Genomic DNA, 16442 nt, shown 5'->3' on the forward strand with positions numbered 1-16442 from the left:
TGCTCATCCCAGCCCCACCCCCTCCGTGGTCCGGACCCAGCCCACCCCAGCTCAGGTTGTCAGCCAGCGCAGGCTAATACTAGCTGATCCTGCGCGCACGCAAGGCGGACCTTGAGTCGGGACCTGTCGCCCCCAACGCCCGGGCCTGGGTGTTCCCCCGCCCACGCCTCCTGCGGGTCACTACCAACCTTAGCTTCTCAGACTGAGCTCGGCGCACCGGAGAGGATTAAGTAAGTGCTGAGATCGGCTGCTTCTGAGCAAGAATGGAGAAACCACAGGGTCGTGGAGGCGGGCGTGGGGATTGAGATAGGGAGGACTAAGAGACTCGATAGCTTCTTGGAGGTCGCGGTGCACACCACTTTTACCCCGGTGTTCTTCCCTTCCCCTTTGGACCCCCGAGACAAGCCAATAAAATACTCGGCAGGGTGGCTTCTCTCCTTTTTTTGCCAGTAATAAACAGACTCAGAGCAAGTTAAGGGTCTGGTCCAAGGTCATGGCTGGGATCAGTGACAGAGCCCAGAAGAGAACCTGAGACTTCTTGCTGAGCCAAGCTGGAGAGGACAGAAAGGAATGCGTCTACTCCATGCATGACCCTCTGCCAGCTTTGCTCCTTCCTAAGGGACCATGAACGATATGTGCACACCGCTCATACGTATGTGCACACCTGCAAGAGGAGGCATCCCATGTACACCTATGAGACGCACAGAGAAACATATATGTAGCCATAGGCTAGAAATTCTTTCTCTTTCTAGGTCTGCCCCTCTGCAGCACTGCTAGGACTCATTCCCACTCTGCTTTACCCAAGACCCACAGAGGCTGGGTGATCTTCCATCCTCCGGAGGGAAATAGGTGTTTCAAAGTGAGTATTTCATCAGTGCCTCTGAAGATGTAACTCCGTGCCTTACATCTACGAGTAAAGGAGGTAGCCCAAGGATCACCCCTGCCAACTTCCTTGCCAGAAGATCTAGCTCGGTCTACCCTTCCTGCCTCTTGGTGTCTCTACACCAGCCCCATCCTAGTCCCAACCATAGCATGGGTCTCACAGCTGACTAGGACCAGGGACTGCTGTGTCTAACTCCTCCTGGGTTGTTGGTGGTAGTGATGGGGATTTGGAACATTTATTGGATGCCTTCTGTGCTCATCTAAGTTCTTCCCTCCACACCCCACTGGGGACTGGTTCATTCTGATATACCATTAACCCTACAACACCATGGGGTTGTTCGTAATATTTCCCACTTTGAGAAAAACTAGACACAGAGAAGAGGGGTGACTTGCCTGAGGTTATATCAGGTGTGTCTGAGTCTTGGGCAAGTGTTTCCCAAGCAGAAGGAGGGATGTGGGGTGCAGAGAGTGAGGAGGTAGGAGTAGGAGAAGTAGCAATTACAGAGATAATTGGTGGACTTTTTCCAGGCCTCCTGCATCTTCTCCCATCTTCCAATTATAATCACTATAGTCATCGTACAGGGGTGACAGGGCTTTGCTTTCCTGTCCCTATGTCCCTACAGAAGCCCATGTCCTAATACCCCATAAACTTGACTTAGCTCTGTCTTGAAACCTTTATGTCCTCAGTGCCTTCAGATTCTAGAGGGACTTGATCTCACAGACATGCCCCTAGCTGTAACCTCTACTTTTATTCTTGCCTTTCTAGAACCGAGAGAGGCAGGGGTCTCCTGGTAAGGGTTCTGCTGTGCCAGTGGTCATCACGGTGGCGGGAACGACAGCCTTGGACACTCCTAAGGTCAGAAGTCGGTGGGCAAGTTGACTGAGCCCTGGCAGTCTCCCAGTGTCAGCATGAACTCCAGGGTCCCAGCTACTCAGAGCTGGTTCAGCAGCCACCTGCCCACCACTGAGCCTGACTTGGAGCCCGCCACCGCCGCTGAAGGCTCTACCACCGAGACCGCCACCCTCAGCCCAGAAACCACAAGCTTCAATGACACCAGAATCCCTGATGTGGCAGGTGGTGCAGCTGGTGTGGGCACCATGCTTCTGTCTTTTGGGATCATCACAGTGATTGGCCTGGCTGTGGCCATGGTGAGAGCCGGGGCAAGCTGAAGAAGGTCTGGAAGGCTGTCCTTTGTGGGGAGGGTGACTAGTGTTTAGACTTATAGACAAGCTAATTAGAATGTCTATTAATGATAATTCAATTCCCTCCCACCCACACCTAAGATTTATTTACTGGGGGGCCCAGATAAGCAGTTCTAACTTGGAAGAACCAGCAATGACACATGAATGGCACATGGCGCTTTGGGACTGGGGCTTATAAGACTGGAGTTGGGGAGGGGTCCAGACACAGGGTCTTGAGAGGAAGATGTTTGAAGCAGGTAGGGGTTTTCTGTGAGCAGCAAGCAGGGCAGTGAAGCAGAGGAGTGTGGGAGTTTCAATAGCAGCAGAGGCCAGAGTTAGTTGGGCTATTATGTGGGATGCAGAACCTGGGTGGGAGGCTGTTAGCTGTTAATTTACACATTTACTTGGCAGTTATTGACTGTCTTCCTTTACCCTTAGGACACGACAGGGCTGGGAGAGAAGAGGTCCTGACTTGTGTTTCTGATGAACAATGAATTAATAGGCAAGGGGTTTTTATCAGAGACAGCTGGGAAGAAACTTTAGAGCTCCAGGTAGGAGCCTGAACTCACTGTCGTGAGAAAGGGCAGGGGCAGGCAGCCATCAGAACAGAGGTGAGCCCAAAGAACCCTGTTAGTATCCTTCAACAGTGACAGACACAGAGAATGTCGCCAAAGAGTCACTAGAGATTATAAAGTTAAGACTAAGGAAACTGAGGTGCACCCGAAGCCCCTCCGAGGGGCTGGTAACAATGGCACTCTGCCCATTGTCCTTTACAAGCAATGATGGCAGCTTTGAGCTCAGGAGCATGTGGATCTGACAAACAGGGCTGGATGGGGGCGGGGGGTGGGGGACGGGACTGGTGATACAGATCAGTAGCCAGGTGCATGCATGGCAGGCACAAAGTCCTAAATTCAATCTTAAGCACTGGACTAGAAGCAAGCAAGGAAACAAACAAGCAGCACACACAAAACTAACCATCCAACCAAACAACAACAATAAGAAAAACAAAAAGCAGGGCAGGGATAGCCATCCATGGCCTGGCTAGAGCCGGTGTTAAACTAGGGTTGCCATATGGGCCCTTCAGGCTTGGGACAGCTGCCAGGGAACAACTGCTGGCCAGCAAGTAGGACTAGGGTATGTGACAGGCAGAGGGAGGCCAGGGAGGAGAGCTTTCCTGGGGCAGGAGGAAGGTAAAAAGCTCTCGCTTGCCCTTGGCACCTATGTGGTGGCTAAAACAAGCTGAGATACCCTAGCCTCAGGGGCAAATGACTCTGTCTTGATTCTGAACAAAAGATTTTGGCCTGGGAATTGGATAAGGCTGCCTTGCTTTGTCCCTAAGGGATATTCAGGCCAGAGTGGATGACCTATCCACCAAAGAAGTAGAGAAGCAGAAGGTGGTGGGACAAAGATAGCGGAGGGCACAGAGGAGAAGAGAGGACGTCTAGAAATGTCCTCCAAGTCCCTCTTCTTTTTCCCTTGTGCCAGCCTTGAGCCATGTCATGGGTGCATGGAGGGGCAGGTGCCAGCCTCATGCCTCACACAGGAGGTGAAGAAACCTTGGTGCAGGCAGGAGCGGAGCAGGAAACCTCCCTGGGAGACATGGGGAGGATAGTGAGGGGCAGGGATTTGGCAAGGAAGAGGAAGGGTGTCCTCAGCCGGGGTGGAAGGGCCACAGGGCAAAGGCATGTAAGCTGGGGTTTGTCTGGCTTTTCCTGTAGATTATCCTGAGTCACAGGCCACAGGGGAGGGAGGACATTTGGAGCAAGAGTCACGAGGCCAAGAAGCACGCTTAGGGTGCTGTAGCTGGAGCTAAGGGTGGGACGGGGCTGGGGATGACCCAGAGACCTGGGTTTCTGTTGTTTCTACCCATAGGACAGCAAGCAGTCACTCCCCGGAGCAGACAGATGAGCTAGAAACACTTGAGCTTTTTTCTGCGTGAGATCACATGGGGAAAGGTCTGAGCCAGATTGGGAATTAAACAGATGAAAGCTCTGAGTGGGCTACAGAGGCTGTGGAGCCACTGGGGTTTAGCACAAACTCAGGGATGTGGGTTTCCCCTAGGCAGAAGCTGCCAGGTTCTTTTGTTGTTTCTTGTTTGTTTGTTTGTTTGTTTGAGGCAGGGTCTCACTATGCAACCCTGGCTGTCTTGGAATTCACTGTATAGACCAGGCTGGCCTCAAACTCAGAGATCTGCCTTTGTCTCCTGAGTGCTGAGATTAAAGGCATGGGCCACCACCACCCAGCCAGGCTGTCCATATTCTTGATAGTTAGAAATTGCCAATTTGGGACTGGAGAGATGACAGCGGTTAGGGGTACTGACTGCTCTTCCAGAAGACCCTGGTTCAATTCCCAGCATCCACATGGCAGCTCACAACTGTCTGTTGTTTAACTCCAAGATCTGACCACCTCACATAGACATACGTGCAGGCAAAAACATACCAACATGCATAAAATTAAAAAAAAATGGCAGTTTGGGGAAGAGCAGATGGTGGCAGTAGTCCCCGGAGTCCCTGTGCAGGCATGGGCTCCAAATATCACCCACTTCCTCCCTGGTGCCAAGGCTTCCTGCCTCTGCCTGTGGGTTCTAGGTATAATTCTAGTTGTAATCTTTTTTTTAATTTATTTTTTATTAGGTATTTTCCTCGTTTACATTTTCAATGCTATCCCAAAAGTCCCCCATACCCACCCCCCTAATCCCCTACCCACCCACTCCCCCTTTTTGGCCCTGGGGTTCCCCTGTACTGGGGCATATAAAGTTTACAAGTCCAATGGGCCTCTCTTTGCAGTGATGGCCGACTAGGCCATCTTTTGATACATATGCAGCTAGAGACTAGTTGTAATCTTTTTACTTTTGTGTCTGGACAAGGGGTGGAAGGTCCCAGGGACCTTCTTAGGTTCCTCTAGCATCAGGGCTCCTGAGGGGTGACCCTGGGGCTCAGGGGTGCAGGGCTCTGAGGGGTGACCCTGGGGCTCAGGGATGCTGAAAGCATTGCCTAGAGCCTCTCTCTGTGCTGCTGTCTGCCTACTGTCGATGGCTTTGGTGAGAATCGAGAGAAGGGATATGCTGATGTGTTTCCTTTCCCCTTTAGCACTGAGGAGTCTCAGGCAGGTGCTGAATGGGCAGTTAGTCAGGCTTTGGACGGCCGGAAACAGCCAATTCCAGACAGGCCTAACTAGTTTTCCTATGCCTGGCCCCCATCTCTGAATCTCCAGACTCAGTCTGAGGTCTGTTGGCATCAAAAGATATCAAAAGAGCCGGGTGGAGTTGTACAGGCCAGTAGGAGGATGGAGAGAGTTCAAGGCCAGCCTGGACTACATAGGGAATTCTAGGCAAAACTGGGCTGCTGAGCAAGACTTTATTGAGGAATGGGGACAATGTAAGATGTCTGTATGGGATGGGACTGACCCTGAGGACATGGGGACCCACAGCTTCATCCTCTCGGCCTCCCCCCACCACGGGGGCAATGCTGGATTGATGGGGACCTTCTTCCGTCACTGTCTGATGTTGTTCCTTCTCTTGCAGGTTTTATACATCAGGAAGAAGAAGAGGTAATTCCCCAGATGTCCCTGAGGCTGCAGCCTATGGGAAGGGCTGGGCCGGGATCCAGGGGATGTGAGTGGGAAAGAAGAAACAGGCCCCAGCACTAAGGCTCCTCTCCCTGGGGAAGGGCATGGGGGCGGGGCGGGAATCAAGGCCGATTCTGCCCACTCAGGATTGGGGATGGCCACTTTCACACACAGGCAGGCAGGCAGGCAGGAAGATTCTGAGAAAACAAGTATAGCCCTGGTGTTGAAGCGGGAGGGGAAAGGAGGGTAGGAACCGTGGCCACCCGGATATCCTGATGTCCTAAGTTGACTTGCACTGGCTCCCCACCTGTGCTTCCATCCATCTCTGCGTCCACCTCCGGGCATCGCAGTAGGATCTTGGCCCAGGTAGCCCCTGTGGATCCTATGGACGATGGTCCCACCAGACCCAGGAATAGCTACTTGCTTATTCTAAGGCTACCCCTCTGAGAGACAGATTGGTACTGTAGGTTCAAAGATGTCTGCCAGTGAAGCCTAAGGGAAGACTTAGGCACCTTAAACTTGGTGTGTGGCTCTCTTGGCCACCAGAACTGAGGGAGGGAGGGAGGGAGGGAGGGAGGGAGGGAGGGAGGCTCTTCCCTACCCTCAAACCGCCTCTGTCCTACCCCAGGCTGGAGAAGCTGCGCCACCAGCTCATGCCTATGTACAACTTTGACCCCACGGAGGAACAAGACGAGCTGGAGCAGGAGCTACTGGAACATGGGCGAGACGCAGCCTCCATGCAGGCTGCCGCCTCGCTGCAGGTCACACAGGGCAAGGTGGGCACTGGCCAGTTTTCCCACCCAGCCCGGAGCTGCCTTTTCTCCTGCAACCCACCCTCCATCCTTTCCACACATCTTGCTGGCACCTGCCAGGTGATGAGGTGACACTTCTGAGCACACGGGTCTCTTTGGATTTGTTCGGAAACTGCTAGGTTCTCCTGTGGCTCTCATAGACTCACTGTGAAAAGCTGGGCTTTGCGGGCTCCAGCCTGGCTCAGCTCTGACAGCCTGTAGATTGTGGAGGCCCAGTTAGAATCTCGGAGCCCAGTTTTCTCATCTGCAGATGGAAATCCTAATGGTTGCCCCATGAGCCCTTGGGTACTAGCCGGGAAAGCAGAAAGACAAACAAAACTTAAAGGCAGGATCGATGGGTTAAATACCCTTCGTCGCTCCACTCCACGAGGACCCATGGACCTGAGTGGGTTGTGAGTGGGATCAGGCTCTTCAGCAGAGGTGCTGCTGAGTTGGCAGATGAACCCTAGTCCCTGACAATCCAGGAAAATGGAGGCCCAAGCCAAACACACCTCCTATAGGCAAAGGGGTGAGCACCTGGGCCCCATTCTGTCAGAGCCACTGAGCAACCAAACCACTCGCTATCATTCTCCCAAGTCCTCCATGTGGTTCCATGCAGGGTCTGGGCCTGTCCTTGATCCATCCTTGTGTTTGCCCCTGTCCTTGTGGGGAAGAGGACCAGATCTTCCTGCTGACAGAAAAAAAAAAACATGCATAATTAATCCAATACTAAGCCCATAGGAAATGCTGCCAAGGTGACAGGGCAAGCTGGAAATAGCTTGGGGGAGGGAGGTCTTCTGAGCCAGGTCATATTTCTAGACTGAGCTTGGTGGATGGGCACTCTTAGACGCGAGGCACAGCCGGTGCCAATCAAAAGCAGGCACCAGGAAGTGAGGATGGAAGTGACTGGACCAGAGGCTGTCTTTGGTCAAGGTTTCTGATGTTCCTGCCTGTCTCCCCACAGAGCACTCTCCCTTCCCAGGGCCCGCTGCAGAGGCCCAGCAGGCTGGTGTTTACCGATGTAGCCAATGCCATCCATGCGTGAGAGGCCGGAGAACAGGCCTGGATCTCTGACAAAGACAACGGCACGGGGCCCATCAGTGCTGCCCACTTCCTGACTGTCAAGACCTATTCTCAGGACCAGAGCCACCACCACCACTGAGGCAGGAAAGGGCTGCAACAGACCCCAGCTGTGCTGAGGCCCCACCTAGTGACTCTCAAGCTTGCAGAGAGCTCTGACCAGGATAGTCATTTGACCACAGACTTCTCCTGAACCCCTGGCTCTGCTGGCTTCCTGGTCTCCTGTATCCCTTGCATCAAGGTCTGCTTCCCTGATGGGGAGGAAGAACAGAAGCTTGGAGAGGGGTGACTTGTTTTTGTGTGTGACTGGAGTCTCTTCTAGGGTAGAGATAGGCAAACAGCCAGATGCCTGGGACAGGGCAGGGCAATACCTTTTTTTCGAGGGTGTGGGGAGGGAAGGAAGAATTTATTTTATTTTATTTTATTTTATTTTATTTTATTTTATTTTATTTTATTTTATTTTATTTTATTTTTGAGACAGGGTCTTGGCTAGCCTGGAAGTTGTAGACCAGGCTGGCCTCCCACTCAGGCTGCGTCTACCTCTTTGATGCTGGGATTAAAGGCATGCACCACCACACGCAGCTAGAGCAGCGCCATTCATAAGCCCAAGAGGTGCAGGGAGAGAGCTGGGAATGCCCAGTGGATGCCCTGGGAACCATCCATATGTAAGATACTGTGGTGAACGGGTAAGCATGAGGTCTCCCGGAAATCTCTACCGTATCCCTGGCAGCCAAAATAGCTGCTGAGAGAGATGAAATGGGGAGGCTGGGTATGGAAAGATGCAACTCCCCCAGATGTGGGGAAAGGCCACACACAGACAGGTACCTGTTCCAGCATGCAGGACATAGGCTTTCTGCATTGGCTTCACCTCACAAGCTCACTCCCACTCAGTGACAGGGAGTGAAGCATTACCACAGGCAACTGCCTCTCCTTCAGTGCTCAGGGCTACGTGGAAAAGAAACAAGACTAGGGCCCTCTGTTCACTGTGTTTCTTCAGTGAGTTCTAAAAGCTGGGCACACTTGCCTTCCTGGTCCTGGGAGAGGCTGCCACAGGCCGGAAGCTGGTAGGAAAAGCTATGGTTGCTTGAAAGGGAGTGTCCTTTGAGGTAAAGACCTAAAGAAGCAAGTCTGACTTTAGTTTTTCCTTTCCACCGTATCTGCAGGGAGGACCACTCAGTGTACACGGAATGTAGAATTGAGTCTGCCATTGGTCTTCCCTCAAAGTCTTGGAGGCTTGGGACTGATATTGGGAGCATCTGGGCAGAGAAGGCCACAAAGACAGGGTGGTTTTTCTACACTGGGACATACTCGTGAGCATGCACAGAGGCGTGTCCCCAACTTCCCTGTCACCCCTGTCCTCTGCCGGCTAGAGGGGATGCGGGGGTGGACATATGCTGCTATTGGGCAGATATCACATGTTAAGAGGTGGGGGGGGGCTCAAGAGGCGGAGGGCTAGGAGCATCCCATGGGGAGAGGTTCTGGTTTTCTTGCTGCCTCTAGCTGCTATAAATACGTTAGCACTTGAGCAACTGGAAAGCTCTGAGTAATTTAGGATGCACAAAGCTGTAATTTAACTCCAGCATCTCAGTGTGCGAGAGCATTAAAGATGTAATTAAGATGTTTACACAAAGAGATTGGAGTCTGTGACACTTGGGGTGCAAAACCCCAGGAAGGGACACAATGGGTGAGGTGAGGATCTGTGGGAGGCCTGGGGACAGTCACTTGGATCCCAGCTATGAGATGGCAGGCCACCCAGCTGTTTCTCCTTGGAAATGTTTTGGCCTGGGGGTTGGGGGTGGGGCATCACACTTTGATATGGAGATGGGGCAACAAAGCCTGCAATATCTGGGGGTGGAGAGGTCAAGTGGATGGAGTCTTTTGAGATCATGTCAGGAAGAGGGCTCGATCCCCCAAAATCATGGTGACATATGGTGTCTCGGGGTTCACAGGAGCTATGTCTAAAATACAAAAGTAAAATGGTTTCCGTGGAGCACCAAGTACAGGGTGTGTGGAAGGGAAGGGGGAATCCATAAAGTCATGTGTGGGACCCACCTGTCCGGCTCAGAAAGATTTAGAGGAGAGTGACAATAGGGTGACCAGTGTGCCCAGGAACGCCCGAGTGTCCGTGCTGAAGGCTCCATAAGAGAGAGCTGACCCTCGGACTAGCATGACGGAAACATGGAGGGACTTAGCCTCCAGGTTCCCTGATAAAGGGTGGGGCTGAAGATAGATGGGGGCTGTGGGGTAGGACTGTAGGCAAGACTGAGGACCGAGTGCCCATGGGCCACACAAGTGGGTTACAGCTGGACCTGCCAGTGACAGATTTGCTCTTAGGGAGAACTCTCAGAAGGCTGGCAGAACTTCTCAGGGGCACAGGGTGAGCAAGTGGGCTGTGTGTTTCCACATTGTTAGTCAACCTCTTGGTTCAGGAATGTGGGTGCTGCCGACTCTTGGTATCCTGAAGAAAGCGCCTGGGAGCAAGGGTAACACCCAGGGACCAGGCATGATGAGCGGTGTAGATGAAGCCCTACTGCTTTTGTTGCATGATCCAGGCCTTTTCCTGAGGGGTGGGTTTGGCGCAGTGATGGGCACAGGGTGCTATATGGTGACACAGGCCACCTACTCATAGACTCTGCCTTCACAGTAACTTATCCCTTCTACCCACATTGTCCTGTTTCCTAGATCTTTTTCCTACTCTCTGAGGAAAATGCAGATTCCCAAATTCCCGTGTCTTTCCCAGGTTGTAGGATTGATTGATATTGAGGTGAAAGGTTTCGGTGGTTCTGTTCTTCTTGAGGAATCAAACCTTAGGGGACTCTCCTGGCTGTCCTCAGTGGTGAATGGACAGAACTGCCCCCATTGCTGCTTCTGAAATTGGCAATTGGGTCCCTCTTAAGAAGGCCCTCCCCACTCTCTACAAGCAATCGCTTGCACATTTTCTCTCTCTCTCCCTCTCCCCCCTCCCCCTCCCTCTCCCTCCCCCTCCCTCTCCCTCCCCCTCCCTCTCCCTCCCCCTCCCCCCTTCCCCCTCCCCCCTCCCTCTCCCCCCTCCCTCTCCCTCTCCCTCCCCCTCCCCCCTCCCCCCTCCCTCTCCCCCTCCCTCTCCCTCTCCTCCCCCCCCCCCATGCATGAAATCTCTCTGTGAATAGCAACCAGAGCAGCAGCGGTGGCTGGAAGTGGGTGGTATCAGGTGGATGTGGATGGGCGCCTTCAAAGAAGTCCTTCTCTTGTTTAATACAGTGAAGTGTCACCTTGGAGCTAGAGTGGACAAAGTAATCCCATTGCCCGGCTGCAGGCAGACAGACAGTGGGGATGCCTTCGGAATGTAAAGGGACGCTCTCCTGCAGTGCTCTGACCTTCTGCAGACTGCTAGAAACAGTTCCCTCTAGTCCAGCATCCCATCAGCGAACCCACCCACACTGTACTTCATTCTGTATGGAAGAGAAAGATGACAAGTGGGGGGAAAATGAGAAGTATTATGAGTGAGGGCCCTATGTGTCCACATCTTTATATTTACAGCTAAATAGAAAGGCCAAAGGTTAAGCCAGGGAATGCATGGGGCATGGGGTGATGGAAGGCCCAGGAAGAAGCTGTCTCTTTGATAGCCTGTGAAGCTATGCTCCTTTGACAGGACTCTCTCTCTCTCTCTCTCTCTCTCTCTCTCTCTCTGTGTGTGTGTGTGTGTGTGTGTGTGTGTGTGTGTGTGTAGTGGGGCTTCTCACAGAGTGCCTGAGGGAACCCCCAGGACATCCTGGCCTCTGAGGGCTCAAGACTTGGGGGATAACTACAGGTGAGACAGCTGTGGTTTCCCAGAGGGCACTCATGAGAGGCCATCAACACTGAGAAAGGAGCAGAGTCTGTGAGCACCAGGTGCAGAGAGAGGAAGAGGATAGGGAAAAGCATGGAGTCCCTTAGGTGTGACCAAGTATGATAAAAGCAGATGCCATCCCACCTGGGACTAGGGCTGTCCTTGGCATGCCAGCTCACTTCACCCTCAGAGCTAGTAGGCAGTGGTCACTGGCCCTTACTCCTTAACTTGGGTCCTGCAGAGACAGATCAAGGTCAGGGACAGGACTCCTTAAGGACATCTGGGTAACCCTCCTTCTCCAGGCCTCCAAGGTGATGGGAAGCAAACATGCATGGTTAAAATAAGAATCTTCGAGACGGACTGGAGAGATTGTTCAGTGGTTAAGGCATGTAGTGCTCTGGCAGAAGACATCCATGTCAGGTGGATCACAACCCCTGTATCTCCAGCTCCAGAGGACCACTCTTCCTGCCTCCAGAGGCATGTCCACTTGTGTGTGTACAATCCTGTGCATACAGATGATTTTACAAAGAACAAATAAATTTTTTTTTCAAGAATCCAAGAGCAAAGCCCAGTGAATGCTAGAGCCTTCATTCAAGAGAGGCATTACAAACTGGGTAGGAGTCAAAGGTGCTGAGACTTACCTGAGAAGACAGTTTCCTCCCCTAGCCCCTGCTCCAGGCACAGGACTGTGCATTAAACAGCCTGCTTCTCAGACCATCCCAGTTTGCACTTCTCAATTCTCACGGTACATCTAGGAACGTGACATCCTTGGAACTTGGTTGGACCCCTGAACAGCAGACCTGAGATCCCTGTATGTCAAACAGGGACCAGTAGGAGGTGGGAAGCTAGAGCCCTTTGAGGTCCCCCAGAAGTCTGGTTTCTATATTATATCTGGCATTGAGAAGCTGGAACCTGCAGGCAGGGGAAGCTGGGAGGGGTGGTCTTTCTCCAAGGCTAGGGATTCTATCTCTGATGGCTCAGGCTAGCTCTGATCAGTAAGTTACCGCCTGGGCTAGTGTCTTAGGGTTTCTGTTGCTATGGTGAAACACCAGGACCATAAACAACTTGGCGAGGAGGAAAGGATTTGATTTCAGTTTACAGTTTCACATTGTAGCCCATCACTGAAAGAAGTCATGGCAGGAGCTTGGATGCAGGAGTCGGTACAGAGGCACCATATAGGGTGCTGCTTACTGACTTGCTCCTCATGGCTTACTCAACGGCTTTCTTATACACCCCAGGACCACCTGCCCAGGAGTAGCACTACCCACAGTGACCTGGGCCTTCCCAAATCAATTACCAATCAGGAAACTGCACCACAGGCTTGTCTACCAACCAAAGGGATGGGGGGTCTTCTCAACTGAGGGTCTTTCTTCCTAAATGACTCTAACTTGTGTCAAGTTGGCATAAAAATACCCAGCATAGCTTAGTCCTTATATTTAGTTGCAACCTCCAGACAGCTTGAACTCCTACTAGCTTGGAAGCAGAGAGAATCGGTCACAGGAGGACGTCCTCCCTAGTGTCCCCCACCGTGTGTAGTTTCTAGAATGTGCAGGGGGGCTAGCAGGGCAGGAGGGGGTCCAGGATGCTGATGATGTCACTAGTGAGTCCCGGAGCCCATTAAGCTTCTCACTGGCCCCTGGATTCCGAGTTCCGCCAGACAAATGAACCTTCTAAATAATATTTCCTGGTGGATCCACATAGGGGAGACACAGATCCTCACAGTGGCCTAAAAGGTGACAACAGCAAACATTACCCAAAGTGGTCAGAAATGTAAACAGGCCAGTTCTAGGGCTGTGGAGGGTTTGAAAAAGACCGAGAATCTGCCTGGAGGGTGGTGAGCTTGGAGAGAGGCTGACTTTCTCTTACCTGGTAGGTAGAAAGCTTGGAGAGAGGCTGGGACTCTCTCCTCTCTCTTGCCTCCTGCCGCACCCCGCTGAGAATATTGGGTACCAAGCTCTCTGTTCTGGGAGATGTTTCTTGAGGCTCCCACGCACATCACCACATGATCTCCAGCCTAGACCTCTCCATCAGAGGCTTGGCCTGGCCCAGAGCAAGACAGGAGGGTCCCTGGGCCAGGCACCCACTGCCTCTTCCATTCTCCCTGGCACCAGGTGCTTTGGTCTATCAGGTGACTGGCAGGCCTCAAGATTCCTCTGAGAGTTCAGGTCTGACATCACAGTGCTCCAGACATCCCTCTTACCACCCACCTTGATTGTCCCAGAGGCTGAGATTTGGGCTAGGTTCTATTTTGCAAAGCTACACACACACACACACACACACACACACTGCTTCCTTCAGTCCATCTGGGTGCTTCTACGAGCACTTCTTCAGTCAGCCTGTTTATAGTGCAGTGGGATGCGGTGGGGGGTGGGGGTGGGGGAGTAGGGAGGGGAGCTCTCAGATCCTGACACAAGAGTTATTGACATGTGGCATCCTTTCTTCCAGACCTCACTCAGAGAGCACAGGCTGAAGCAAGCATTTTCTGTGTGTCTGACATGTGAGGGACAGCCTGCCTTTCAGGACCCACTCTGCTGGCTTAGAGAAAGGGTACTGACCAGAGCTGCTTCCAAAGTTTTAGTCAGGGGAGGCTGCCTAGAGAAGGCACAGAGACATACATGCCCAGTCACTTTCTCTTTCTGCTTGCTGGCCAGGATGTGGGTATGGCTCTGGCCAGCCTATGACTTTTCCCAAGAAATCCCGTGGAAGTTAGCTCTCTCTCCTAGCAAGCTCCGTGGTACCCAGAAGATCTCACAGTCCAGACAGATTCCCTTGTGGTGACCACTCAGGCTTTCCCATCTCAGAGGCAGCTGGAAACCCAGCACAGTAGGTCCCTCATCCACAGCCTGGGGACGAACTTCTGCAGTCATACAATTTAAAGCTTTTTTTCTGGATCCTGGAGCCCCTTAGATCTAAAGCTGGAGATGAGAGCTAACCCCTCAGAAGCTGTCCAAGGAAGGGGACTTAGCAAAATCATCTTAGAGGCCTGGCACCTATGAGCCTAGAGGAGTCAAGATGGTGAGAATAGATGGAAACCTGTCTGCTTGGTACCCAGGCACCCATCTGACATGACCCAGGAGGGCAGAAGACAGGCTTAGGCAAAGGCTGAAGGTTGGATGAAGGCCCAGAGTCCAGCTGCCTGCACTGGTGGGGCTGGAATCTGTGTCTTGCCATGGCTATGATCCTGCTGGATGTCACAACTCAGGGGGCTGCCTTGTGACCTGGAAGGGGAGGACAGGAAAACACCCAATCCTGGTACAGGTCACCCTCACAATGACTTCCCCTGGTCACCCCTCACCCGACTGCTCTTATGATCCCTCAGGACCCTCAGCCTTTCTCTTCCAGACTCACCTGGCTTTTCATCTTTGACCCAGCCAATAGGTTCTCGATTTTGACTAAAACAAGGCAAAGGGAAGCCGAGCATGATGTGTCTGTCTGCCACCCCAGCATTTTAGAGGCACAGACAGTAGGATTGTGAGTTCGAGACCCAGCTGAACTCCATCATAGGAAAAGCCTATCTAAAACCAAAACAAGGAGGAAGACAAAATTGAGGAGGGGAAGAGGGGAAAAAAGGAGCCAGGCATAGTACCTGAGAGTAACTTCTCATGTCCTGCACCCAACCTCCAGCCCGATGCATAGCACCTGCTACACTCCATGTCTGTCCATCCACCCTGTCCTTCTGCTCCTTTGTCAGAGAGGCACGGGGACCGATCCAGAGCCACACAGCCGGGAAGCAGGATGGCAGGGGGACGGCTTGGGAATGCCTGGCTCTTGGTAGAGCTGATACCCGGGAAGGCTGCCGGCTTCTTACTCCCCAGGACATTTTCTGATCAGACTGACACCTCCTGCCCCATCAAATAGAAAGCCAACTCCCCTTGACCCAGATGAGCACAAAAAGGCATTGAGCAGCAGGTCAGAAAAGAGTCGGAGTTTATGCCTGGAAAGTTGGCTCAGAGGAGAAGCCTCACCTACAATGGGGAAACCCACAAATATCCACAGCGCCCCTCAACTCAAGGGCATGGGGTAGGTATTGGCGGCTGGCAACTCTGGCCCCAGAGTACTTGATCCAGGAGTAGGGAAGGGTGTGGTGATCCCAGTCACCCTTAATTTTCGAGATTCTGCATGCTTGTCCCATCCGGGAGGCAGAGGGTCACCTACCTGCACTGCACAAGAGATCCTGACCACAGACTGGGAGTCTAAGTCTTCCAGCTGGGCTGGGAAATTCCAGACAGATAAGGTCTAGAAGTGGGGGTTCTGGAGCCTGACAGGTCCCCAGCAGGGACGCAGAGTCCAATCTACCTTATAATTTTTCATAGCAACTATGATGCCACCTGCTGGCAGCTCCAGGCACTGACAGCATCAGACAAGTCCTTTGGGTTGGCCCAAGCAAGAGTTGTCTTCTAGCCTTGTCCTTTGATCTCCCCCCTCTCCCCACCCTCCCCTGTCTCCTCCCTTCCCCTCCCCACTTCTTTCCTCCCATAATCTCCTCTCCTCTCCTCTCCTCTCCTCTCCTCTCCTCTCCTCTCCTCTCCTCTCCTCTCCTCTCCTCTCCTCTCCTCTCCTCTCCTCTGCTCTCCTCAACCCCGACCATTCTCTCTCATGAACTGGCACTGCACTGCCACCAACTAGAGCGTGAACCCCTTACCTCTATGCCCTGAATGCCCCTCTCACCTCCCCCTACCCATGCTGCCACCCTTTCTCTCTTGGTCAGGGTCCAGCAGATCCCCCTCTACTCTCCTGCCTTCAGACTGCAGGACCCAGAGAGTCACAAAGTGGGCCAAACCCTGCCTACCTGGCATTCACTGAAAGATTCATTTGCTGAAGGAAGCCAAGGACACCAGATTTTGAGACATTTAAGAGATTTACCGGGGCTGGTGAGATGGCTCAGTGGGTAAGAGCACCCGACTGTTCTTCCAAAGGTCTGGAGTTCAAATCCCAGCAACCACATGGTGGCTCACAACCATCCGTAACGAGATCTGACTCCCTCTTCTGGTGTGTCTGAAGACAGCTACAGTGTACTTACATATAATAAATAAATAAATCTTTAAAAAAAAAGAGATTTACCATCAGCTCAATAATAAGTCCATAAAATGCCACCCATAAGCCTAGGTAAGCCTAGGTATAGTGAGGTCCTG

At 52.5% G+C, this 16442-nt stretch overlaps 1 protein-coding gene and 1 long non-coding RNA gene across 4 annotated transcripts; one reads left to right on the forward strand and one right to left on the reverse strand.

The window, feature by feature from the left end:
- The first annotated feature begins 81 nt into the window (after positions 1 to 81).
- On the forward strand, positions 82 to 9125 carry 6430571L13Rik (RIKEN cDNA 6430571L13 gene). Its single transcript, NM_175486.3, has 6 exons — positions 82 to 230; positions 753 to 859; positions 1649 to 2031; positions 5588 to 5613; positions 6260 to 6407; positions 7387 to 9125. Exons 3-6 carry the CDS (start codon positions 1792 to 1794, stop codon positions 7465 to 7467), a joined length of 495 nt encoding a protein of 164 aa, NP_780695.1. The 5' UTR covers positions 82 to 230; positions 753 to 859; positions 1649 to 1791; the 3' UTR covers positions 7468 to 9125.
- 4930429P21Rik lies at positions 8648 to 13500 on the reverse strand. 3 transcript variants are annotated; one of them, XR_003948242.1, is made up of 6 exons: positions 13177 to 13500; positions 11952 to 13036; positions 11455 to 11545; positions 10859 to 10933; positions 10656 to 10760; positions 8648 to 10370 (listed from the first exon to the last, which is right to left on the reverse strand). It is a non-coding gene; the product is annotated as an RIKEN cDNA 4930429P21 gene (long non-coding RNA). The 3 variants fall into 3 exon arrangements; XR_003948241.1 differs by having other exon boundaries at positions 11455 to 11813; XR_003948243.1 differs by lacking the exon at positions 11952 to 13036.
- Positions 13501 to 16442: the final 2942 nt, after the last annotated feature.

Source organism: Mus musculus, chromosome 9 (assembly GCF_000001635.26).
Source record: "Mus musculus strain C57BL/6J chromosome 9, GRCm38.p6 C57BL/6J".
Lineage (NCBI taxonomy): Eukaryota > Metazoa > Chordata > Mammalia > Rodentia > Muridae > Mus > Mus musculus.